At 52.0% G+C, this 26,519-nt stretch overlaps 2 protein-coding genes across 17 annotated transcripts in view; both read right to left on the bottom strand.

Moving 5' to 3' along the window:
- Positions 1 to 579: 579 nt before the first annotated feature.
- ZBTB22 (zinc finger and BTB domain containing 22) lies at positions 580 to 18,548 on the bottom strand. Of its 16 annotated transcripts, XM_085565170.1 has the most exons (4): positions 14,890 to 15,026; positions 14,502 to 14,603; positions 9,596 to 13,697; positions 580 to 4,340 (listed from the first exon to the last, which is right to left on the bottom strand). In XM_085565170.1, the coding sequence occupies exons 3-4, from the start codon at positions 9,596 to 9,598 to the stop codon at positions 2,286 to 2,288; spliced, it is 2,058 nt and encodes a 685-aa protein (XP_085421296.1). In that variant the 5' UTR covers positions 9,599 to 13,697; positions 14,502 to 14,603; positions 14,890 to 15,026; the 3' UTR covers positions 580 to 2,285. The 16 variants fall into 16 exon arrangements, with proteins under 16 accessions (XP_085421296.1, XP_085421285.1, XP_085421290.1 ...); XM_085565159.1 differs by lacking the exons at positions 9,596 to 13,697; positions 14,502 to 14,603 and adding an exon at positions 18,420 to 18,548 and having other exon boundaries at positions 14,890 to 15,076; XM_085565164.1 differs by having other exon boundaries at positions 9,596 to 9,646; positions 9,720 to 17,754.
- The window catches only part of DAXX (death domain associated protein), a 21,500-nt gene continuing 13,526 nt past the window's right edge, over positions 18,546 to 26,519 (bottom strand). Inside the window, exons 7-11 of the mRNA XM_085564985.1 lie at positions 24,988 to 25,189; positions 23,285 to 23,411; positions 21,852 to 22,325; positions 20,142 to 20,289; positions 18,546 to 18,722 (exon numbers count right to left, since the gene is read on the bottom strand). Of these exons, the coding sequence (XP_085421111.1) occupies positions 18,663 to 18,722; positions 20,142 to 20,289; positions 21,852 to 22,325; positions 23,285 to 23,411; positions 24,988 to 25,189 (1,011 nt within the window). The 3' untranslated portion in view covers positions 18,546 to 18,662. The remainder of the gene's footprint in view (positions 18,723 to 20,141; positions 20,290 to 21,851; positions 22,326 to 23,284; positions 23,412 to 24,987; positions 25,190 to 26,519) is intronic.

Here is a 26,519-nt window from a genome sequence, read left to right as displayed (position 1 = left end):
GTACTCCGGGTACACTCCAGGTACACTCCGGGAGGCAAATACGCTCGCGTGTGCGCTGGGGACACGCCCGAGTATGGCACGGCTGGGTCGAGACAGGGCGAAGTGACGCCACCGCCCAAGTCTGCCCCGCCTTCGGCCGGTTCTGGGGAGTCCTGAGGAAATTTTGGAGGGTCCCAGCTGAGGTTTGGGTGGTCCCAGGTGAGATTTGGGTGGTCCCAGATGAGGTTTGGGGGTCCCACGTGAGAATTCCCAAAGATTTGGGGGTTCCCAGGTGAGAACAACTTGGCCAAGGGGGGAGGGGCTGTGGAGGTTTCAGGGAGGGTCCTATGGGTGGGGGAAGGGTGGTGAAGGTGGGGTCCCAGGGAATTTGGGGGGAGGAGGGGGCAGGACAAACCCCCAGATGTTGACCACGCCCCCTTTTAGGCCCCGCCCCGTGTTTTAGCCCCGCCCCTCGCTGCTGGACACGCCCACCGAGCGCCCCACCCCCTCAGGCCCCGCCCCTCCCCATTCCCAGCTCCGCGTTCTGGCCCCGCCCCTCCTGAGGCCCCGCCCCGAATCAGCCTTGGCCCCGCCCCTGAATAGATATTTTTATCAATGGAAACCAAAAATTGCCACAAATCGACCCAAAAATACAAACCCGGGGGGGTGGGGGGGGCACGGCCACACCTGTGCTGTCACGGGGGAGGGGCCAGGTGGGATTTTGGGGGTCCCAGGTGGATTTTTGGGGGCTTCCAGTGGGTTTGGGTGGGTCCACGTGTTCCTGGGTGGATCCAGGTAGGTTTTTGGGGATTCCAGGTGGGTTTTGGGGAGTTCAGGTGAGTTGCAGGAGGGCAGGGGTTCCTGGGGGCAGTTTCAGGTGTTCCTGGGTGGGTCCAGGTGGGGTTTTGGGTGGGTCCAGGTGAACTTTGTGTGGGCTCAGGTGTTTTTTGGGGCAATCCAGGTGTCCTTGAGGGAGGTTCAGGTGTCCCACGGGTCATCCACGTGTCCCTGAGGCATTTCCAGGTGGTTTTGGGGGTGTCCCAGGTGGTTTTTTGGGGAATCCAGGTGTTCCTAGGGGCTCCCAGTGTGCTCAGGTGTCATCCAGGTGTTCCTGGGAGGGGTCTCAAGTGTCCTGGGGGAAGTTCCAGGTGTTCCTCCATGGATCCAGGCACTTTTAGGGGGCTCCAGATGTCCTGGAGGGATCCAGGGGTCCTTGGGGAGGTTCCAGGTGCTTTTTTGGGGGATCCAGGTGTCCTGGGAAGGACTCAGGTCTTCTGGGGGGATACAGAGGTCTTTGAGGGGTTCCAGGTTCATTTTGAGGAGGTCCAGGTGTCCAGAGGAGATCCAGGTGTGTCTGAGCAGGGTGCAGGTGCCCAGGTGTGCTGAGAACTGCTGATCCAGGTGTGCAGGAACCCCAACATCTGGGCAGGCTGGGACTCAGGTGTAAGAGATCCAGGTGTGAGGGATCCAGGTGTGGGGGCTCCATGTGTGAGGGATACAGGTATAAGCAGATCCAGGTGTGAGGGACATAGATGTGAGGGTTCCAAGTGCCCAGGTGTGGGTGGGACCCAGTTGTCCAGCTGTGACATCACCTCTCCATTCAGGTGTGGTGTCACCTGGTTATGATGTCACCTCTACCTCAGTGTGACATCACCAGCTCACCTAGCTATGACATCACCTGTCCACACCCCCCTCCTACCCAGGTGTGACATGACCTCTGCCAGTGTGACATCATCCAGATGTGACCTGGATGCAGGCTCACCTGGGTGTAATGTCACCGTCATGCCCAGCTGTCCCCTCCACCCTCACCTGCCCACCCCACCAGGTGTGATGTCACCCCCCTAGTTGTGTCGCCCCCCAGGTGTGATGATGTCACACATGTGACATCACCCTGAGTCCCCCCATGTCCCATCCCTGCACAGGTGGCTCTGTGTCCCTGCACCCACCCAGGTGTGACATCACCTGTCCGCAGCTGTCCCAGGTGTCACTGCGCACCTCTCCCCTGCCCCCTGCCCCTTCCCCGTGTCCCTGCTGTCCTGGCACAGGTGGCCCTGTGTCACATGGAGCTGTCCCTGCACCTGCCCAGGTGTGACATCACCTGTGCCCAGGTGTGCCAGGCATCATTTGGGTGCGCAAGGTGTAACTCACATGTGACATTACCTGTGCCCAGGTGTGACATCTCTCCCCAGGTGTGACATCACCTGTGCCCAGGTGTGCCAGGTGTCACTCAGGTATCACTCAGGTGTGTCAGGTGTCACTCAGGTGTGACATACCTGTGCCCAGGTGTGCCAGGTGTCACCCAGGTGTCACTCAGGTGTGCCAGCTGTCCCCGCACAGGTGCCCCGGTGCCTGACGAAGCTGTCCCTCCACATGAAGGTGCGCTCGCAGGTGCTGCAGGTGTAGGGCCGCAGCCCGGTGTGGGTTTTCATGTGCTCCGTCAGGTGATGTTTCATCTTGAAGCGCTTGCGGCACTGCGCGCAGGTGAAGGGTCGCAGGTCCAGGTGCATGTTCACGTGCCGCTCGCGCATGCTGCGGTGCGAGAACGCCTTCCCGCAGTGGCACACGAACACCTTGGCCGAGCCGCACGAGCTCACCTGGGCGGCAGGTGAGGGCTGCGAGGGGCCGGGACCCGCCCCCGCTGTGCGGGGCGCACTGCGGGCGGCTCCGGGATTCGCCATCCGGGCGGGTCTGGGCGAAATTCCCGAATTTTTGTGTGGAATTCTGCCGGTTCTGGTCAAAATCCCCTCGGTTCCATCCGGAATCCTGCTGGTTCTGGTCGAAATCCCCAAATTTTCATGCGGAATTCTGCTGGTTCTGGTCGAAATCCCCAGATTTTCATGTGAAATTCCAGCAGTTCTGTGCAACATTTCTGAGGTTTTGTGTGAAATTCCTCTGATTCCGGTTAAAACTCCTTCATTTTCATGCGAAATTCCACCAGTTTGAATCAAAATTCCCTCGGTCCCATCCCAAATTTTGCTTGTTCTGGTCAAAATTCCTGAATTTTCATGCAAAATTCCACTGATTCCAGTTAAAATTCCCTCATTTTCATGCAAAATTCTGCTGGTTCTGTGCAAAATTCCCTCGTTCTCGTGTGAAATTCCAGTTGTTCCGGTCAAAATCCCATTTTCGCGCGAAATTCCGATTCCAGTCAAAATTTTCTCATTTTCATGCAAAATTCTGTCGGTTGTGTGCACGGTTCCCTCAGTTCTGTGCGGGATCCGCCCAGTTCTCTGCAGGATTCCCTCGTTTTTGTGTGAAATTCCCCCAGTTCCTTCGCTTCTGCGTGAAATCCCACCAGGCCCATGCAAAATTCCCTCATTTTGGTGAGAAATTCCCTCACTTCCGTGCAAAATTCCCTCATTTCCATGAGAAATTCCCTCATTTTCATGTAGAATTCCCTCATTTCCGTGTGGAATTCCATGGATTTCCTCGCTGCCCCAGGCACAGGCACCTCGGCCTCTCCTGGATCCCATTCCCAAATTTTCCCGGCTATTCCCAGGCCCCATTCCTGGATTTTCCCAACCCCTCCTGGATCCCATTCCCGGATTTTCCTGGGCATTCCCGGGTCCCATTCCTGAATTTTCACAGCCCCTCCCGGGCCCCATTCCTGATTTTCCCGGGCTATTCCCAGATCCCATTCCCAGATTTTCCCGGCTATTCCCGGGTCCCATTCCCAGATTTTCCTGGCCGGGCACCCCCTCCTCTTCCGCGCTCCCTTTCCCACCCTCCCCGCACTCATTCCCGCCGGGAATTCCCGGATTTTCCCGGCACTCCCCCACCACGTGCTCCTCATCCTCCTCGCAGGTGAGCACCAGGTCCTCCTGCAGCCACTGGCGCTTGAGCAACACCCACGGTTTTCGGGGCAGAGCCCGGGGCCCTTCCTCACCGCCCTCCTCCTCCTCCTCCTCCTCGTCCTCCTCGCTGCCCGCTTTCCCTGCCGGGAGCTCGGGCAGCGGCGCCGGGAGCAGCGCGTTGGTGCTGCTGGGGGACTGGCTGTCGCTGGCACGGCTGGAGAGAAGCCGCGAGGAGGAGGAGGAGGAGGAGGAGGACGAAGACGACGAGGATGATGAGGACAAGGAGGAAGCGGGCGGCTCGGGAGCGCGGCTCTCCCGCAGCAGCTCGGTGCACTTGTCCACGATGTGCCACATCTGCAGCACGCTGCCCACCGTCAGGAAGCTGAGCAGGTCCCCGCGGGCCATGGACAGGCGGCCGGTGTAGGCGCAGCCCAGCACCAGCGCGAAGGCCGCGGGGTCCATGACGCCGGGCAGCTCGATGGAGTCCAGGTTCTTCAGCAGCAGCTGGTCGTGGAAGAAGGGCGAGGACGCGGCCAGCACGGCGCGGTGCGCGCGGAACTCACGGCCCTGCGGGACAGAGCAGGAATTGAGCGGGACGGGAATCCTGCTGGGGAAGGTGGAATCTCATCCATGCGATCGCCCGGCAAAGGATTCTGCGAATACGGAATTGGTAACTGAGATGGAAACGAAAGCAAGCTTTGAGAAGGTGGAACAGGGAATCTCATCCATGCGATTGCCCGGCAAAGGATTCTGCGAATACGGAATTGGTAACTGAGATGGAAACGAAAGCAAGCTTTGAGAAGGTGGAACAGGGAATCTCTCCATGTGATTGCCCGGCAAAGGATTCTGTGAATATGGAATTGGTAACTGAGATGGAAACGAAAGCAAGCTTTGAGAAGGTGGAAGGTGGAACAGGGAATCTCATCCATGCGATCGCCCGGCAAAGGATTCTGCGAATACGGAATTGGTAACTGAGATGGAAACGAAAGCAAGCTTTGAGATGCCAAATCTTAGTGACTAAACAACTGGAAAACAAGGGCACGGCCGGCTGAAGGCAATCCCGTCTTGATGGAATGATACCCTCTGCTTGCAGACAGCTCCAAGGGGCACAGCAGACCCTACTGGCTTGGCAGAGCGGGTCCAAAGAGAAGTTTTTAGGGTTTAAAATGTAACACAGTATGGTAATGTCATGATTCTTATAGGCTGTATGCAAATGCTATAGGATTTGTGTCTTGTACTGGATTGGTTAGAGAAAATTAGAATGTTCAGAAGAGAAGATTTATGGTATTGTAATGGGAACTTCTCTCTCTTTGGGGGATTTGTATCTTGTACTGGATTGGTTAGTGAAAATTAAAATATTCAGCACAGAAGAAGATTTATGGTATTGTAATGGGAACGTCCCTCTCTTTGGCAGATTTGTATCTTGTACTGAATTGGTTAGAGAAAATTAGAATATTCAGAAGAGAAGATTTATGGTATTGTAATGGAACTTCTCTCTCTTTGGCGGATTTGTATCTTGTTGGTTAGTGAAAATTAAAATATCCAGCACAGAAGAAGATTTATGGTTTTGTAATGGGAACGTCTCTCTCTTTCGGGTCTCTCTTTCGCCCTGCTCGGAGCTGTGGCTGGCAGCCCCAAACAGGGGTCCTGCCAATACAAACTGGGCCTATATATAAAAATTTATTGCCCCTTTGCAATAAACCCGAGTTCCAAGCCCTGGCTTCAGAGATCTCTCGTCTCCGTCCTAACCACCATCCTCCTACAAAACCCGTTCCATATTCAGGTGAGAAGTTCTGAGCCTGTAACGAGCTCATCTGTGCTCGTTAAGGCTCATCAAGGCTCCCCGTTCTCGCAAGAGAGAAAAATCAAAAACTTGTGCTGGCAGAATCGCCTTGGCCAAGAGAAGGAATTCAAAAATTCTAACTGCCAAGATAAGCAGAGAGAAGAAATTCAAAAACTCAAACTGAGAAGAAATTTAAAAATTCAAACTCCCAAGATAAGCAGAGAGAAGGAATTCAAAAACTCAAACTGAGAAGAAATTTAAAAATTCAAACTCCCAAGATAAGCAGAGAGAAGGAATTCAAAAACTCAAACTGAGAAGAAATTTAAAAATTCAAACTCCCAAGATAAGCAGAGAGAAGGAATTCAAAAACTCAAACTGAGAAGAAATTAAAAAATTCAAACTCCCAAGATAAGCAGAGATAAGGAATTCAAAAATTCAAACTCACAAGGTAAGCAGAGAGAAGGAATTCAGGAATTCGAACGCCCAAGATAAACGGAGGGAAGGAATTCAAAAATTCAAACTCTCAAGAAAAGTGGGGAACCTTTTGTGGGAGGCAAAGGCTGAGGCTGACTGAGAGCTCTCTGCACAAAGGACTGATAAAAACGAATAAAAACTGCTAAAAATTCATTGCAACTTGTGAAACCAATAAAATGAATATGCATAAGCAAAGGGGATATGGGCGCTACAATGCCCGACATCTGGGAAGAATAGTGCACAGAACTCCGTGATATCAGAAGGCTAATTAATTACTTTATTATACTACATTATACTATAACTATATTTACTAACAAGAACTATCACTCACTAACTAGAAAAACCCATGATTCTCTGCCAAGGGTCCCAACACAGCTGTGGATGCAATTGGTCTGTGAATCCAAAAAACCACCGCCAGAATCCAATCCAGCAATCACCTTGGGTAAACAACCTCCAGACCACATTCCACATGGGCACAACACGACGAGTCCCTGCTGCTGCCAGCAGCAGTTTTAAAAGCAGCACAGGCTGCTGCTGCTGCTCTGCAGGGCTGAAATCTAGGTGCTTTCGCTTCTCAACTGCGGTTTTTGGAAATTGGTAGTGAATTCGTTTTGTTCTTGGTCGGTGCAGGGTTGTACTGTGCATTTTACATCTAAAATGGGGGCAAAGCTAAGCACGGCACAGAAAGGAGTATATTATGAGATTATAGGATTTTTAGTTAGTGGAAATGTATCGTTTTCTAAGGGAAAATTGAAACCGTTTATACAGTGGCTTTCAAGTTTCTCCTGAACGAGTCCACAATACCCACTTTTGGGACATGGTGGGTCACAAATTGATAACCTTGGGAAGGTGGGACACGTCTTCAGCTAAATTTGTGTTTTGGAGTTTGCAGGTTAGATCAGCTTTACTCAAACAAAGGGAAGTGAAGGAAAAGCCAAATAACAAGGAATGTACTTCTGCTCTTCCTTTTTCTCCCCACCCCAGTCATGAACCCTCTACCCCAAAACTCGGTATTTTAAGGAGAACAGACTCTGCTCACGCCCAGGGAAACCTGAGCATCTTAAAGTGCCGGAGTCCCACTGTCCACAAAGTCCTGACCAGACTGCGTGGAATTCTCCCTGATCTCCTGTCTCCCCAGCTCACAAACCCCGAGCACGTGTTCGTTTTTCGGAGAGCAGTGACCACCAAAATGGCTCCCAGTGGCCAACGCTTCCAGTTCAAAAGGTAAGGAGCAGGGAACCACAGACCCAATACAGGCTCCCAATTTTCACTCATCCCTGTCACATACCAGCATGCGGGGCAAGGGGGAGGAGCCACAACTGCTAATTGGAAAGCTTTTGCACAGCAAATAATAGAAGATATCTGCAAAACACACCAACAGCACGGACCACAGAGCCCCTACTTCCGTGACCTTTTGAAGGCCGAACTGGGTAGGACTGTACTAGTCCCACGTGATTTAAAACAGCTTTTTTTGTGCCTCATGACCTCTACAGAATTCAAACTATGGGAAGTGCATGGAAGCAACTGATGAAAGAGGCTCTCTCAGACTTGCATGCTGATCCAAACACAGCAAAGGATGCCAATTACCATTGAGCATCTCGCCATTGAAGGCCAATGGTCCTTGGCCCCAGTCCAAGCTGCAGTAATCCCTGTAAGTCCTTGAGAGAGTCAACGAGGCAGCTGGAAAAGCATTCTTCACCCTTCAACCTGATGGCCCTCTTGAGCCATACAGTAAGATCAAACAGCTACCATCAAAGCCTTTTTTGAAATTCGTGGAAAGGTTAACTAGAGCTATTGAAATCCAAGTTACGAGAATGCAAGGGAAGAGGTTCTAGAAGAAATGGCATTTGCAAACGTGAATGAACAGTGTCGAGCTACAATTTTAAGCTTACCTTTAGAACCCCCCCCCCACACACACTAAAATATATGCTTTTAGTTTGTAACAGGAAAGTGCTTCTGATGAGTGTGGCTCAGGACACTGGACCAGTGCTGCTGCCAAAACCACCACAGACAGTCGCTGCTGCCAGCCCAGCACCCATTCCACCAGCACAGCGGGACACTGGGCAGCAGCCCTTGTAGTTCTCCACGCCTGCTTTTTAAGAACCTTGGGTACTGGGTTAACCAGTGTCCCCTGAAAAAACAATTTGATGAATTTAAAAATAGCAGGGGTGGAGAACTACAAGGGCTTCCAGGGGGTCATCATCAACAACAAAAAAACTAAATGGGGAGCGCCAGCCTGCCAGGTGCACAGACACAAAAACAGCAGGCCAAGGGAATGAGGGAAGTGAAAAAGACCAAGCCCGCAGTAACATCCCAATTTCTCTAAGTGAAGCAGATGCTTCAAAGACCACTTCTGCTGGTCCACCACTGGATGTGACACCAAATAACCTTTGCTATGACTTAGGCAAACCGATTCTAACCACAGCTTCTACCAATGAGCCTTTCAGGTCGCAGCCGACAGAACCACTCCACCTGAAAGACACTGACTGGCATTTTGTCTCCGTGAGCCCACAACAGCAGGGAACTTGGCACCAAATTCGCTGTAAGTACAAAGTCACTGGGGACACCAAACACACACCACAAGAGATCAAAATTGCTTCAGGAATGATAACATCGGATCCTGAGCAATTTGTTTTCTGGCTGCACTGTTTCCACCCACCTGTTTCTTCCCGAAGGACAAATCGTAGCACAGGCTATCCTGGTGCCAAGTCTATCTGAAGGCATTGAAAGACAAGGGCCCACAGTCGCTGGGTCCAAGCTATTGGGAAGGACAAACCCAAAATCTGGTGTAATGTCGGAGGGGGTGGGGAGTCAAAATGCATCGAGATGCTCATAGACACGGGCGTGGACTGCACAGTGATCCCAGCACAGGACTGGCCAGCACACTTTGCAAAATGTGGCTGGTCACATTTGAGGTATAGGGGGCATGCAATTGGCAAGACAATCTAGGAGCATCATCCAAATCGAGGGGCCAAATGGACAATTGGCAAATCTACGTCTGTTTGTGTTAGATTATCCAGAGCCCTTTGCTGGGGAGACCTAACGGGCCAATGGGGAGTCACAATTGACATTGCAGACTCTCCACAGGATTTTTGGGCAGTGGTCACTGAGAAGCGCCCTACCCAAAAACTGAATTGGAAGACATTGTATACATCAGTCTGGGTAGAAGAGTGGGCGCTCAGTAAACAAAAGCTGAAGGTGCTTGAGGAGCTAGTGGAAGAGCAGTTGTAAAAGGGTCACATCATGGAGATCAGGTCTCTGTGGAACTTTCCAGCGTTTGTCATCCAGAAGGCTGACAAAAAGATGGTGGCTCCTCCACGACCTCCAACTAATTAATAATGTCATTGAAGATATGGGCTCTCTCCAACCTGGTATGCCATCCCCAGCGATGCTCCCCCAAAATTGGAATTTGGCTGTCATTGATTATCAAAGATTGTTTTTTTCCAAATTCCCCTACGCCATGACAAAGCACCGCGTTTCGCATTCTTGGTCCCCACCATAAACAGGGGAGCCCCGAGGAAGAGGTACCACTGGAAAGTTCTTCCTCAAGGACTGAAAGCCTCACCATCAATCTGCCAGTGGCATGTCTCTTCCTCACTCTCCCCAGCGTGTGCAGCTGCAGAAAAGGCCATCAGCTGTCATTATAGAGATGATATTCTTGTGTGTGCCCCCAATGATGATTTACTCACCCATGCGCTTGACCTAATGATTGATGCATTGATTGTTGCAGAGTTCGAGCTCCAGGAAAAGAAAATTCAAAAGAAGCCACCTTGGAAGTACTTGGGCTTAGAAATTGGAAAGAGGATCATTGTTCCTTAAAAAAATTAGAAACCAAAATGAGGATTGAGACCCTTGCAGATGTCCACAAGTTGTGTGGGTCTTTAAATTGGGTAAGGCCCTGGCTAGGTCTGGCTAACAAAAATTTTGCCCCTCTTTTCAATTTATTGAGAGGGGGAGAGGACCCGAGTTCTCCTAGGGCTATTACCCCAGAGGCACAGAAAGCTCTAGAAAAAGTTCAGACAGGAATGTCTACGAGACAGGCCAGGCAATGTTGGTCTGACCTGCCATTCAAATTTATCATCTCAGGTAAGTTACCACACCTCCATGGAATCATTTTCCAGTGGGAGCAGAAACAAACACCTAAAGCAGAAGAAATACCTAAAAAGGGCCAGAACCAGAGGGACCCTCTCTTGATCATAGAGTCGGTTTTCTTCAGTCACCAAAGGCCCAAGAGAATGACAAAGCCCCAAGGGCTGGTAGCAGAACTGATCCAGAAAGCCAGGACCAGGATCAGGGAGCTGGCAGGATGTGACTTTGACTGCATTCACATTCCAATCAGGTTAAAATTGGGCCAAACTACTAAGGCAATGTTGGAACATTTGCTTCAGGAAAATGAAGCGTTGCAGTTTGCTCTGGATTCCTGCTCAGGATAAATTTCTATCCATCGGCCTGCACACAAAATTTTCGAACAAGAAGTTCAATTCACCCTGAAATTGGGAAGCATTCCAAGTAGGAGACTTTTAAAAAAGGCTCTGACTGTCTTTACAGATGTGTCCGAGAGATCCCACAAGTCCGTTATGACTTGGAAGGATCCTCAAACTCAGCAGTGGGAGATGGACATTGCTGAAGTGGAAGTTTCACCTCAGGTTGCTGAGTTGGCTGGAGTTGTTAGGGCCTTCAAAAAGTTCTCAGAACCATTCCGTTTGATTACAGACTCTGCCTACATGGCAGGAGAAGTATCCAGGGCACATCAAGCAATACCGCAAGAAGTGTCTACCATCGCACTTTTTGAATTGCTCTCAAAACTTGTAAAGTTAGTCTCCCACCGAGAGCAACCATTTTAAGTGATGCGCATCAGGTCACACACCAGCCTGCCAGGTTCTATCGCTGAAGGCAACAGAAGGGCAGATGCTCTTGCTGTGCCTGCAGAGATGGCCCCTCTCCCCGGTGTTTCTGAACAGGCAAAAATCAGCCACCAGCTTTTCCACCAACATGCACCTGGCCTAGTTCATCGGTTTCACATCACCTGGGAACAGGCCAGAGCGACTGTGGCCACGTGCCCCAATTGCCAACAACATGCACACCCTACGAAGCGTGGGAGCAAACCCGAGGGGGCTGAACAGTCGTGAACTGTGGCGAACATTCAGACGGCAGAAATACGTCCTTGTCAGTGTAGATACTTTTTCTGGAGCGGTCTATGCCTCTGCCCACATGGGAGAATCATCCTCTGATGCCATAAAGCACCTCCTACAGGCTTTCCCTTTCATGGGCATCCCCAAGGAGTTGAAAACTGATAATGGGCCCATTTACAAATCCAAGGAATTCCAGAGTTTCCTGCAGCAATGGGGAGTAGAGCACAAAAAAGGCATCCCCTACTCCCATACAGGCCAAGCCATAGTGGAAAGGACTCACCTTGATATCAAAAGTCCTGGACCAGCCACATCAGGTCCTGAAAGTGGAACCTCCCCACATCCGGTTGTCCAGAGCACTGTTCACAATTAATTTTCTGAACTGTTCTTTTGACAACCTGAGTCCGCCCATTGTATGCCTTTTTGGGGGGAGCAGTCAGATGTCAGTGAAAGAAAAGCCTCCAGTCTTAGTAAAGGACCCTGAGACTTGGAAGACAGTGGAACCTTACAAATGGGTTACACGGGGATGTGGATACGCCTGCGTGTCCACCCCCTCTGGTTTAAAGTGGGTTCCATCCCAATGGGTAAGGCCCTATGTCCCCAAGGTCTCAGGGAGGTCTACAGAAGCACCCCAGGTCGCTAATGCTGCCTGGAGGAGGAGATGCCACGTGTGTTTCCTGGAAGAAATTCCATTTACACCTTCTATCTGGAATAATTTGTAATATATTTCCGTCTTGAGTTTCTTTTACCGGTTTAGATCCTGCTGTTCATGTGCAGTCTCAAGACACCGTGAGACCGAGTCTGCTCCTCATCCTACTCTCCATCATTCCACCAGCGATCTCCTGGATAGTCCCTCAGCCCAAAGCAAACATACAGACCACCTAGACCAAAGCCCCTGGACAGGATCACATCTGTCTCTCCACAGCAACAGCCTCTGACCTCCTCTCAACTTGCCTGGTGGGAGTTCCTTTTAAATCCAGTTTCCAAACTGTGACATGCTTTAAATGAAGTTAACTCACTCAGACCTCCTCCTGGTCGCCATCCTGCTGACAATCCTTCACTGTTTTAGCAGGAGTGGGCAAGACATTTACTGCTGCCAAAAAGGCAGCCACAAGAATTCCATCTCTCGGGCTCCATGAATGCAACCTGTTGCATTCACTGTAAATTTAATCCCCAGTTACCATATTATGAAATTAAGCTGAACACCTGTCCTCACCCTAGCAGCCCACACTACACAGACAAAAACTGGTGCGAAAATTCAATCCCAGTCACGCACTGGTCAAGTGATGATTACAAACCCCATGAGCTCCCAAAAGTTCTGTTTTTAATATGTGGAGACAGAGCTTGGGCAGGCCTCCCCCCTCGTCTGCTCGGAGGTCCATGCACCTTTGGCAAGCTGAGCCTGTTTACCCCAAATCGAACAAATCTAATGCACTGGAAAATAAAAAACAATACACATAAATTTGCAATCCAAAAAAGGGACCTAAGGCAATTAGACCCAGACTGTAATTCGGAAATTGTTCACTGGTCCAGATTTAAGGCCACCACAACTGCAGTCCTTCTGCCGTGGATCTCGGCAGCAAAAAGCATGGGAGACTTAGGCTGATTGGAATGCTGGGCTGCAAAACAGGCAAACCTCACTTCTACTGCCCCGAGTGACTTCTTCTCAGGTGAGGAGGAAATTACCAGGCAAGCCACCATTCAAAACAGGGCAGCCACAGACCGTCTGCTCCTCCTGCACAACCATCGCTGTGAAGAACTTGAAGGTCTCTGCTGCCTCACCTCGCCATCGAAAGCAGAGAACGCCCATGGTGAGATCGACAGCACGAAAACCATGGCGAACAACATCAAAAGAGACACAGACAACTGGCTGAGCGGGCTGTTCAAGGACTGGAGACTCTTGGGCTGGTTGGGATCTATTCTGAAAACTCTTTGGTACTGTTTATTCCAGTTGTTGTTATTGTAGTTGTTAGCATTGTTTTTGGGCTAATCAGGCGCATGGTTCACAAGTTAATTCCAAGCTCATCTTCCCCCACTGAAGTCTACCACTTGGAAGCCCCTAGTGCTCCAATGGACGACCTGGAAGCCTCAGCTGAAGATAGGGACCCTCCTGAAGGATGGGAACCAACTCACCAACTGTGGTTTGGCAAGCATTCTGCCCCCCAAACCCAGCCCTCTTCATTTCAAACAAAACAACGTGGAGATGCTGCGGCGTTGATTTTATGGTTTACCCCAGAACCCCGGGTTCCTCCCCTGAGGTTGTCCTCCCAGGTGGGTCAATCACTCCTCCTTTCCCCACCCTGACCCCTGTGAGCACTGTCTTTCTTCCTGACATTCCAGAAGGTCATCAAGTGATTGGGCAGGTTCAAAAGATGCGCTCCACTGAGACCTGCTCTCCCATACCTGGTTGGTGGCTCCCTATCCCCTCCCGAGGAAAAAGGGCAAGCAGCCACGCGGTCCGGGAAGTTCTGATGGAGCAGTGACTGGATCCAGAGGCCTGTGGGAGTTCTGTTTGGAGCTGCTGCTCCATTCAGAGTCCTGTGGGCCAGAATAAAGCTCTGGATTAAACCCTCCATCAGAACCGACTCCTTTCCTTCACCACCACCTTAAAGGCCCCTCCTGCAGCGGGAAACTCCACGAGAGGAAATTCCATCCCGCCGCCACCGGAGCTCCGGCACGCCTGGACTTCTCTGCACCATCCAGCTCGCCAAACGTGTCTCTGGGGTGAAACTCCAGCTGCTGCTGCTTGGATCAGCAGCACATCTGTTCCCTCTATTGGAGCCTCCAACAGGAGAGCAATTTAAGCAGGTAGGAAAGGAAAAAAGTCATCTATCGAAACAGCGGCAATGTTTTCCGAAAGAAAAATAATTAGCGCCGCTCTTCTAGTCACTCATGTTTTTCAGAGAGTTGCAAAGGAAGCGCGCTATCTTAGTGAAGCTTGGTTAATTGAACTAATGACTCAGAGGGAATTCCCTCCAGGAGCCATTTCTAACAGATGATCAAGGATTCACCGAGGTGCTCCACCCAGGGGGAGGAGCCAGGCATTCCCACCTGGATCTATCCTGGGGTTTCTGAACAGAGGAGCAGCCTTCCCACAGGTTTCCAAGAGGAACAGCCGGGGTTTCCACTCGACTGACTACACCTTTTCTACAGGACCGCTGCTCCAACAGAACCACATCTGCCACTCCACGAGGACTGCAGCCACCCCAGTTTGGACTGCTACCAGCACAATGGCCAGAGGGGCGTCAGGTTGTATTCTGACTTTGTCAGTGATTTCCCTTTTGTGTCATTGCACGTATTTTTGTCTCTTTTTCCCTTTTCCCAACAAATTGTAATTCTGACCTGGAGTCTCTCACTGGTTTTGCTCTCAAAGCAGAGCAGGGAGGGATCCCCACGCGTGCCCGGCGCCGCGGTGAACACGCCGCCTTTACAACTCCTTCAAAGCTGCGGGGTTCAATTCTCTTTTTTAGCTTGCAGTTGGGGTTCAATTCTCTTTTTTAGCTTGCGGCTGGGGTTCAATTCTCTTTTTTAGCTTGCAGTTGGGGTTCAATTCTCTTTTTTAGCTTGCAGCTGGGGTTCAATTCTCTTTTTTAGCTTGCAGCTGGGGTTCAATTCTCTTTTTTAGCTTGCAGCTGGGGTTCAATTCTCTTTTTTAGCTTGCGGCTGGGGTTCAATTCTCTTTTTTAGCTTGCAGCTGGGGTTCAATTCTCTTTTTTAGCTTGCAGCTCACCTGCACGTGGATGGAGACGTCGCAGAGCTTCCCCTCCAGGCGCTGCTGGTTCAGGTTGGAGAGCAGCGCCGGCGGCACCTGCGGGAACTCCACGTGCAGCAGCGAGGAGGAGGAGGAGGAGGAGGAGGAAGGAGGAGGAGGGGGGGAGCAGGACCGGGGCATGGTGGAGGAGGAGGAGGGGAAGGGTCTGAGGGGGGGGAACGACGAGGTTTGGGGTCAGGAACTGGGGAGGAGCAGCGCGAATTGCGCCGAATTCCAGATTTCTGACCCAAATTCTGGCTTGAAGCTCGTTGGTTCTGTGACAAAACCCCTTCATCCTGGCCCAAATCCCATTCATTCCAGCTCAAATCAAATTAATTCCAAGAGAAATCCCATTCATTCCAACCAAAATCCCACTGATTCTGTATCAAATCCCCTAATTCCAGCTCAAATCCCATTAATTCCAACCAAAAGCTCATTAATTCCAAAACAAGTTCCTTAATTCTACCCCAAATCCTTTAATTCTGGCCCAAATCCCATTCATTCCAGCTCAAATCAAATGAATTCCAACAGAAATCCCATTCATTCCAACCAAAATCCCACTGATTTTGTATCAAATCTCCTAATTCCATCTTAAATCCCATTAATTCCAACCAAAAGCTCATTAATTCAAAACAAGTTCCTTAATTCTACCCCAAATCCCTTCATTCTGGCCCAAATCCCATTCATTCCAGCTCAAATCAAATTAATTCCAGCTCAAATCCCATTAATTCCAACCAAAAGCTCATTAATTCCAGTACAAGTTCCTTAATTCTACCCCAAACCCCTTCATTCTGGCCCAAATCCCATTCATTCCAGCTCAAATCAAATTAATTCCAACAGAAATCCCATTCATTCCAACCAAAATCCCACTGATTCTGTATCAAATCTCCTAATTCCATCTTAAATCCCATTAATTCCAACCAAAAGCTCATTAATTCCAACACAAGTTCCTTAATTCTACCCCAAATTCCTTAATTCTGGCCCAAATCCCATTCATTCCAGCTCAAATCAAATTAATTCCAACAGAAATCCCATTCATTCCAACCAAAATCCCACTGATTCTGTATCAAATCCCCTAATTCCATCTTAAATCCCATTAATTCCAACCAAAAGCTCATTAATTCCAGTACAAGTTCCTTAATTCTACCCCAAATCCTTTAATTCTGGCCCAAATCCCATTCATTCCAGCTCAAATCAAATGAATTCCAACAGAAATCCCATTCATTCCAACCAAAATCCCACTGATTCTGTATCAAATCCCCTAATTCCAGCTCAAATCCCATTAATTCCAACCAAAAGCTCATTAATTCCAGTACAAGTTCCTTAATTCTACCCCAAACCCCTTAATTCTGGCCCAAATCCCATTCATTCCAGCTCAAATCAAATGAATTCCAACAGAAATCCCATTCATTCCAACCAAAATCCCACTGATTCTGTATCAAATCCCCTAATTCCATCTTAAATCCCATTAATTCCAACCAAAAGCTCATTAATTCCAACACAAGTTCCCCAAATCCTTTAATTCTGCACCAAATCCTTTAAATTCCGGTCAATTTCCACGAATTCTGACCCAAACTCCATAATTCCGGCCCAAATCCTGATATTCTGCACCAAATCCCACTAATTCTGCACCAAATCCCTTAATATTGGCTCAAGTCCCATTAATTCCAACACAAATTCCTTAATTCTATCCCAAATTACAGAAATCTGGCCAAAATCCCACCAATTCGGTATCAAATTCCTTAATTCCAGCCCCAATCCCTTAATTCCAAGCAAAATCCCAGTAGTTTCAACTCAAATCCCTTAATCCCACCCCAAATCCATTAATTCTAGCTCCAAATTCTACCCCAAATCCCTTCATTCTGACTCAAATCCCATTAATTCCAGCCCAAACCCCATTAATTGTGATTCCAATTCTACTGATTTTGCCTCAAATTCCCTTAATTCTGCACAAAATCCCACCAATTCCAACCAAAATCCCATTAATTGTGGCCCAAATCCCATTAATTCTGGCCCAAAGTCCTGACCTAAACCCTGAATCCCGAGCAAAATCTGTTAATTGTCCCTGGAATTCCTTCATTCCGTCCAAAACCCCATTAATTCCCTAAATTTGGCCAAAATCCTGGAATTCTGTCCCAAACCCCATTAAATTCTCACTCAGACTTTTAAATTCTGCCCCAAATGCCCTCAATTCTGCCTCAAATCCCCTAATTCTGACCAAAATCTCACAAATTTTACCCAAATCCCATAATTCTGGCTCAAATTCTCTTAATCCTTCCCTAAATCCCTCAACTCCCACCAAAATCCCAAATTCTGAACCCCAAAATTTCGACCAAATCCTTTAATTTTAGCTGAAATCCCACTAAACCTGGCCCAAATCCCATTAAACCTGGCCCAAATCCCACTAAACCTGGCCCAAATTCCATTAAACCTAGCCCAAATTCCATTAATTTTCCCTGAAATCCCCAAAATTCTGACTGAAATCCCATTAATTCCACCCCAAACCCCATACATTTTGCCTCAAATTCCTTTCGATCTGCCCGGATTTCTTAATTCTGACCGAAATCCCATTAAATCCCCCAGCCCAAATCCCAATTTTTGCTCCCAAATTTTGCCGAAATCCCTCAATTCTGACCCAAAAGCTTTAATCCTGACTGAAATCCCATAAAATTCACATAAAATCCTGAGATGTCCTGACCAAAATCCCATAAATTTTCTGCCTCAGATCCCAGGAAATTCTCAACCCAAATCCCCAAATTCCAAAGTCTCAGAAACCCCAAAATCCCCCAAACCCTCCCCAAAATCCCCCCAAAGACCCCCCCAAAAACCATAAAATCCCCCACAAAATCCCCCAAAGGACCCCCCAAATCTGCCCCAAATCCCCCCAAAATCCCAAATTCCTCCCAGTTCCCCCCAAATCCCCCCAGGACCCCCCAAATCCATCCCAGACCCCCCTGGACCCCCCTAATCCCCCCAAATTCCTCTCACGACCCCCAAACTCCCCTCAAACAACCCCAGGACCCCCCAAATCCCCCCCAGGACCCCCCAAATCCCCTCCAGGACCCCCAAATCCTCCCCAAATCCCCCCCAGTCCCACCCAAACCCCGTTAATCCCCCCCAAACCCCGTTAATCCCCCCCAAACCCCGTTAATCCCCCCAAACCTCGTTAATCCCCCCCGAGACCCCGTTAATCCCGCCCCCAAACCCCGTTCATCCCCCCAAACCCCGTTAATCCCCCCCAAACCCCGCTAATCCCCCCCCAAACCCCGTTAATCCCCCCCAAACCCCGTTAATCCCCCCAAACCCCGTTAATCCCCCCCAAATCCCGTTAATCCCCCCCAAACCCCGTTAATCCCCCCCCAAACCCCGTTAATCCCCCCAAACCCCGTTAATCCCCCCCAAATCCCCCTCACGCCCCACAAAATCCTCCCCAATTCCCCCCCCGCGCAGGCCCCGCCCCCCCGGGCAGGCCCCGCCCCCCGCGCAGGCCCCGCCCCCTCCCGCGTTACCCGCGCTCGGCCCTCACGGCGCCGCCGCCGCCATCTTGAACCCGCCGGGCCGCGCCCCCCAGTGACGTCATCACGCCACGCCGCGTCAGCGCGGAGCGCGCGCAGAGAGGGGCGGAGCCGCGCGCGTAAACAAAAGGCGGGATTTTATTGGGGGCGTGGCCTGGCGGGAAAGGGGCGTGGCCTGGCGGGAAAGGGGCGGGGCCTGGCGGGAAAGGGGCGGGGCCTGGAGGAAAAGGGGCGGGGCTAGTCCGAGTCCGAGAGCACGATGATCTCCTCGGGGTCGCACTGGGTCCCCACGCTGGCCTGGGCAGGGGGAGGCGAATTTGGGGGGTCCGGGGGGGTCCCCGGGGTCAGCCCCCCCTGAAAAGCCTCAAAACCCCCCCCAGATCCTCCTCAAAATGTCTCCAATGCCACCCCAGAACCCCACACAAGTCCCCCCCCCCAAAGAACCCAAAATCCCTCCCAGGACCAGCCCGAAATGTCCCCCGAAGCTCCTCACGTCTCCCCAAATCCCACCAGGACCCAGCAAATCCCACCAGGACCCCCCAGAATCCCACCAGGACCCCCCCAAATCCCCCAGGGGACCCCCAAATCCCACCAGGACCCCCCAGAATCCCACCAGGACCCCCCCAAATCCCACCAGGACCCCCCCAGATCCCACCAGGACCCTTTAATTTCCCCCAAATCCCATTAATTCCCCCAAATCCCATTAATTCCCCCAAATCCCATTAATTCCCTCCAAATCCCATTAATTCCCCCCAAATCCCATTAATTCCCCCCCAAATCCCCTTAATTCCCCCCCAAATCCCATTAACCCCCCCCAAATCCCATTAATTCCCCCAAATCCCATTAATTCCCCCAAATCCCATTAATCCCCCCAAATCCCATTAATTCCCCCAAATCCCATTAATCCCCCCAAATCCCATTAATTCCCCCAAATCCCATTAATCCCCCCAAATCCCATTAATTCCCCCCCAAACCCCATTAATTCCCCCAAATCCTTTAATTCCCCCCAAATCCCATTAATTCCCCCAAATCCCATTAATCCCCCCCCAAATCCCATTAATTCCCCCAAACCCCATTAATCCCCCCCAAATCCCATTAATTCCCCCCAAATCCCATTAACCCCCCCCCAAATCCCATTAATTCCCCGAAATCCCATTAACCCCCCCCAAACCCCATTAATTCCCCCCAAATCCCATTAATTCCCCCCAAATCCCATTAATTCCCCCCAAATCCCATTAATCCCCCCAAATCCCATTAATTCCCCCCCAATCCTGTTATTTCCCCCCAAATCCCATTAATCCCCCCCCAAACCCCATTAATTCCCCCAAATCCCATTAATTCCCCCAAATCCCATTAATCCCCCCCAAATCCCATTAATCCCCCCAAATCCCATTAATTCCCCCCCAATCCCATTAATTCCCCCAAATCCCATTAATTCCCCCCAAATCCCATTAACCCCCCCCAAATCCCATTAATTCCCCCCCAAATCCCATTAATCCCCCCCAAATCCCATTAATTCCCCCCAAATCCCATTAATTTCCCCCGAAATTCCATTAATTTCCCCCGAAATCCCATTAATTCCCCCAAATCCCATTAATTCCCCCAAATCCCATTAATTACTCCCAAATCCCATCAATCCTCCCCAAACCCCATTAACCCCCAAACCCCATTAATTCCCCCCCCCCCCGTTAATTAACCGCCCGTTAATTGGCTCACCTTGCAGCCCCGGGGGGGGCTCCCCTGCGAGGAGCTCACCAGGTCCCCCCCGGGGGAGTCGGCGCGGGTGGAGTCGGGCAGGGGCGAGGGGGGGGCGCCCCCCAAATCCGGCCCCGAGCCCCCCGAGCCCCCCCTGCTCACCGCCAGGCTGGGGGAGGGGAGCAGGGTTAGACCCCCCCGAAAATCCAGCTGGGAACCCAAAAATGCAGATGGGAACCCCAAAAATGCACCTGGGAACCCAAAAATCCAGCTGGGAACTCAAAAATCCAGCTGGGACCCCCAAAATCCAGCTGGGAACCCAAAAATCCAGCTGGGAACCCAAAAATATAGCTGGGAACCCAAAAATCAACCAGGGAACCCCCGAAAATCCACCTGGGAACCCAAAAATGCAGCTGGGAACCCAAAAATGCAGCTGGGAACCCCCAAAATTCCAGCTGGGAACCCAAAAATCAACCAGGGAACCCCAAAAATCAACCAGGGAACCCAAAATCCAGCTGGGAACCCAAAAATCCAGCTGGGAACCCAAAATTCCAGCTGGGAACCCAAAAATCCACCTGGGAACCCAAAAATGCAGATGGGAACCCAAAATTCCAGCTGGGAACCCAAAAATCCAGCTGGGAACCCAAAAATACAGATGGGAACCCAAAAATCAACCAGGGAACCCCCGAAAATCCACCTGGGAACCCAAAAATCCAGCTGGGAACCCAAAAATGCACCTGGGACCCCCAAAAATGCAGATGGGAACCCAAAAATCCAGCTGGGAACCCAAAAATACAGCTGGGAACCCAAAATTCCAGCTGGGAACCCAAAAATCAACCAGGGAACCCCCAAAAATCCAGATGGGAACCCAAAAATCCACCTGGGAACCCAAAAATCAACCAGGGACCCCAAAAATCCACATTTGGGACCCCAAAATTCAACCAGGGACCCCAAAAATCAACCAGGGACCCCAAAATTCAACCAGGGACCCCAAAAATCAACCAGGGACCCCAAAAATCCATATCTGGGAACCCCAAAAATCAACCAGGGACCCCCAAAATCTCTGCCAGGAACCCCAAAAATCCACATGGGACCCCAAAAATCAACCAGGGACCCCCAAAATCCACACCTGGGACCCCAAAATCTCTACCAGGAACCCCAAAACTCCACCCCAGCACCCCAAATCCCCCTGGCCGCACCAAATCCCATCAGGACTCCCCGAAATCTCCCCCAGGCCCCCCCAAAACCTCCCCAAATTCCCCCAAAATCCCATCGGGACCCCCCCAAACCCCCCCCAAACCCCCCAAACTCCCCAAATCCCCCCAAACTCCCCAAAAACCCGCTGCCCAACACCCCAACCGCCCCCGGGCCCCCCCAAATCCCCCCCGGGACTCCCCAAATCCCCCCCGGGACCCCCCAAAATCCCCCCCGGGACCCCCCAAATCCCCCCGGGACCTCCCCAAATCCCCCCCGGGCCCCCCCAAATCCCCCCGGGACCCCCCAAATCCCCCCCGGGACCCCCCAAAATCCCCCCGGGACCCCCCAAATCCCCCCCGGGCCCCCCCAAATCCCCCCGGGACCCCCCCAAATCCCCCCCGGGCCCCCCCAAATCCCCCCGGGACCCCCCAAATCCCCCCCGGGCCCCCCCAAAATCCCCCCGGGCCCCCCCAAATCCCCCCGGGACCCCCCAAATCCCCCCGGGACCCCCCAAATCCCCCCCGGGCCCCTCACCTGCGTTTCCTGGGGGGGGGTCCCGGGGGGGTCGCCGCCCCTCCCCCATTGAGGGAGGTGGAGCTGATGGCGGCGCCCGCCCCTCCCCCCGCCGCGGGCCTGGGGGGGGGGGAGGGGCAGGGCGAGGTGGGGGAGGGGCAGGGCGAGGTGGGGGAGGGGCAGGGCGAGGGGGGGGAGGGGCAGGGCGAGGTGGGGGAGGGGCGCTTGCGGCCCCCCCGCCCCCCCAAATCCGGCTGGAAGGGGGGAGGGGGAGGGGAGGGGGGAGGGGCTTTGGGCGTGGCCTCGGAGCCGCCCGGGGAGGGGGGAGGGGAGGGGCAGGGGGAGGGGCAGGGGGAGGGGGGAGGGGTCTCCCCCGGCTCCAGGGGGAAAGTTTCGATCTCCAGCACGAAAAGTTCGGCCGTGGGGGCGGGGAGGGGCTCGGGGACCCCCCCGGGGGGGGGAGGGGCAGCGCCGGGACCCCCGGATCGGCCGCTCCTGGGGGGGGAGGGGAGGGGAGGGGGGGTCAGAGAGGGGGGAGGGACCCGCCCGCAGCCCTTCCCCCAAGGATCCCCAAATTCCAACCCGGGACCCCCCAAACTTCCCCCAAAATTCCCCCCCAAACTTCCCCCAAATTCCCCCCCAAACTTCCCCCAAATTCCCCCCCGGGACCCCCCAAACTTCCCCCAAATTCCCCCCCAAACTTCCCCCAAATTCCCCCCCGGGACCCCCCAAATTTCCCCCAAATTCCCCCCCAAACTTCCCCAAAATTCCCCCCCGGGACCCCCCAAACTTCCCCCAAACTTCCCCCAAATTCCTCCCCGGGACCCCCCAAAGTTCCCCAAAATTCCCCCCTGAGACCCCCCAAACTTCCCCCAAATTCCCGCCCGGGACCCCCCAAAGTTCCCCCAAATTCCCCCCCGGGACCCCCCAAACTTCCCCCAAATTCCCCCCCAAACTTCCCCCAAATTCCCCCCCAAACTTCCCCCAAATTCCCCCCCAAACTTCCCCCAAATTCCCCCCCGGGACTCCAAAAAGTTCCCCCAAATTCCCCCCCGGGACCCCCCAAAGTTCCCCCAAATTCCCCCCCAAACTTCCCCCAAATTCCCGCCCGGGACCCCCCAAACTTCCCCCAAATTCCCCCCCGGGACCCCCCAAACTTCCCCCAAATTCCCGCCCGGGACCCCCCAAACTTCCCCCAAATTCCCGCCCGGGACCCCCCAAACTTCCCCCAAATTCCCCCCCGGGACCCCCCAAACTTCCCCCAAATTCCACCCCGGGACCCCCCAAATTTCCCCCAAATTCCCCCCCGGGACCCCCCAAATTCCCCCCAAAATCCCCAAATCCCATCCCCAGTTTCTTCCTCCAAACCCCCCCCCACCCTGGATCCCCCAAAATCTTCCCCCCAAGAATCTCCAAAACAATCCCCAAAAAAATCCCCAAATTCCACCCCTAACTTCCTCTCCCGAAACCCCCAAAGATTCCCAAAATTCTCCTGCAGCACCCCCAGATTCCATCCCCCAAAGTTCCCCTCAGCACCCCAAAATCCCCCCAGATGGGACCCCCAGACCTCCCCAAATTCTTCTAAAAATCCCTCCCCAGAATTCCCCAAAACCCCCCAGAATCCCCAAAATTCCCCTGAAATCCCCCAGAAGTCCCAGAATTCCCCTGAAATCCCCCAGAATTCCCCTGAAATCCCCCGGAATTCCCAAATTCCCCTGAAATCCCCCAGAATTCCCAAATTCCCCTGAAATCCCCCAGAATTCCCAAAATTCCCCTGAAATCCCCCAGAATTCCCCTGAAATCCCCCGGAATTCCCAAATTCCCCTGAAATCCCCCAGAAGTCCCAGAATTCCCCTGAAATCCCCCAGAATTCCCAGAATTCCCCTGAAATCCCCCAGAATTCCCAAATTCCCCTGAAATCCCCCAGAATTCCCAGAATTCCCCTGAAATCCCCCAGAATTCCCAAAATTCCCCTGAAATCCCCCAGAATTCCCAAATTCCCCTGAAATCCCCCAGAATTCCCAAAATTCCCCTGAAATCCCCCAGAATTCCCCTGAAATCCCCCAGAATTCCCAAATTCCCCTGAAATCCCCCAGAATTCCCAAAATTCCCCTGAAATCCCCCAGAATTCCCCTGAAATCCCCCAGAATTCCCAGAATTCCCCTGAAATCCCCCAGAATTCCCAAAATTCCCCTGAAATCCCCCAGAATTCCCCTGAAATCCCCCAGAATTCCCAAAATTCCCCTGAAATCCCCCAGAATTCCCAGAATTCCCCTGAAATCCCCCAGAATTCCCAGAATTCCCCTGAAATCCCCCAGAATTCCCAAAATTCCCCTGAAATCCCCCAGAATTCCCAGAATTCCCCTGAAATCCCCCAGAATTCCCAGAATTCCCCTGAAATCCCCCAGAATTCCCAAAATTCCCCTGAAATCCCCCAGAATTCCCAAATTCCCCTGAAATCCCCCAGAATTCCCCTGAAATCCCCCAGAATTCCCAAAATTCCCCTGAAATCCCCCAGAATTCCCAAAATTCCCCTGAAATCCCCCAGAATTCCCCTGAAATCCCCCAGAATTCCCAAAATTCCCCTGAAATCCCCCAGAATTCCCAAAATTCCCCTGAAATCCCCCAGAATTCCCCTGAAATCCCCCAGAATTCCCAAAATTCCCCTGAAATCCCCCAGAATTCCCAAAATTCCCCTGAAATCCCCCAGAATTCCCAGAATTCCCCTGAAATCCCCCAGAATTCCCCTGAAATCCCCCAGAATTCCCAGAATTCCCCTGAAATCCCCCAGAATTCCCAAAATTCCCCTGAAATCCCCCAGAATTCCCAGAATTCCCCTGAAATCCCCCAGAATTCCCCTGAAATCCCCCAGAATTCCCAGAATTCCCCTGAAATCCCCCAGAATTCCCAGAATTCCCCTGAAATCCCCCAGAATTCCCAGAATTCCCCAAACCCCCCCAGAATTCCCAGAATTCCCCTGAAATCCCCCAGAATTCCCAGAATTCCCCTGAAATCCCCCAGAATTCCCAAATTCCCCTGAAATCCCCCAGAATTCCCAGAATTCCCCTGAAATCCCCCAGAATTCCCAGAATTCCCCTGAAATCCCCCAGAATTCCCCTGAAATCCCCCAGAATTCCCAAAATTCCCCCAGCCCTACCCTGAGCTTCTCTTCCTTCCTCCTCTTCCTCCTCCTCCATCTCCTCTTCCTCCTTGACCTTCACCTGCCCTTCGGCCTCGGAGGATTCTCCTTCTTCCTCTTCCTCCTCCTCTTCCTCCTCATCTTCTTCGTCTTCCTCTTCTTCCTCCTCTTCTTCCTCTTCTTCTTCCTCCTCCTCTTCCTCCTCCTCTTCTTTCTTCCTCTGTGGATGAAGAATTTTTAGGGGGGGGAGTTCCCTTTTCCCAGCCTTCCTCCTCTTCCTCTTCCTCCTTCACTTCCTTCTCCTTTTCCTGCCCTTCCTCCTCTTCCTCCTTTTCCTGCCCTTCCTCCTTCACTTCCTTCTCCTTTTCCTGCCCTTCCTCCTTCACTTCCTTCTCCTTTTCCTGCCCTTCCTCCTCTTCCTCTTCCTCCTTTTCCTGCCCTTCCTCCTTCACTTCCTCTTCCTCCTTTTCCCAGCCTTCCTCCTCTTCCTCTTCCTCCTTTTCCTGCCCTTCCTCTTTCACTTCCTTCTCCTTTTCCTGCCCTTCCTCCTTCACTTCCTTCTCCTTTTCCTGCCCTTTCTCCTCTTCCTCCTTTTCCTGCTCTTCCTCCTTCACTTCCTTCTCATTTCCTGCCCTTCCTCTTCCTCTTCCTCCTTTTCCTGCCCTTCCTCCTCTTCCTCTTCCTCCTTTTCCTGCCCTTCCTCCTTCACTTCCTTCTCCTTTTCCTGCTCTTCCTCCTTCACTTCCTTCTCCTTTTCCTGCCCTTCCTCCTCTTCCTCTTCCTCCTTTTCCTGCCCTTCCTCCTTCACTTCCTTCTCCTTTTCCCAGCCTTCCTCCTCTTCCTCTTCCTCCTTTTCCTGCCCTTCCTCCTTCACTTCCTTCTCCTTTTCCTGCCCTTCCTCCTTCACTTCCTTCTCCTTTTCCTGCTCTTCCTCCCCCAAGTCTTTCTCCTTTCCCCAACCTTCCTCCTCTTCTTCCCACTTCTCCTCTTCCTCTCTGCTTCCTCCTCCTCTCTTCCTCTTCCTCCTCCTTTTCCCGCTCTTCTTCCTTCACTTCCTCCTCCTTTTCCCAGCCTTCCTCCTCCTTTCAATGCCCTTTTCCTTCCTCTTCCTTTTCTTCTTCTTTTTCCTTCCCTTCCTCCTCCCCTTCCTCCTCTCCCTCTGCCTTTTCCCACCCTTCCTCTTCCTCTTCCTCTTTCCTGTGCCCTTCCTCCTCCCCTTCCTCCTCCTCTTCCTTTTCTTCCTTCTCATCTGCCTGTCCTTCCTCATTTTCCTCCACTTCTTCCTCCTCCTCTTCCCTTTCCTGTCTTTCCTCCTCCACTTCCTCTTCCTTTTCCTGCCTTCCTTCCTCCTTTTCTTCTTCCTCATTCCCCTCCTCCTCTTCCTCAATTCCTTCCTTCTTTCCTTCCTCCTCCTCCATCCCATTTCCCATCCCCCTCCCCACCTTGGATCCCGTTCCCATTTCCTGTTTCCCCACCTTGGTTCCCATTTCCTGTTCCCGTTCCCATTTCCTGTCTCCCCACCTTGGTTCCTGTTTCCTGTTCCCGTTTCC

The sequence above is a fragment of the Lonchura striata genome, chromosome 35, assembly GCF_050655825.1.
Source record: "Lonchura striata isolate lonStrDom1 chromosome 35, ASM5065582v1, whole genome shotgun sequence".
NCBI classification, from domain to species: Eukaryota; Metazoa; Chordata; class Aves; order Passeriformes; family Estrildidae; genus Lonchura; species Lonchura striata.
This window is presented reverse-complemented; position numbering and strand designations above follow the sequence as displayed.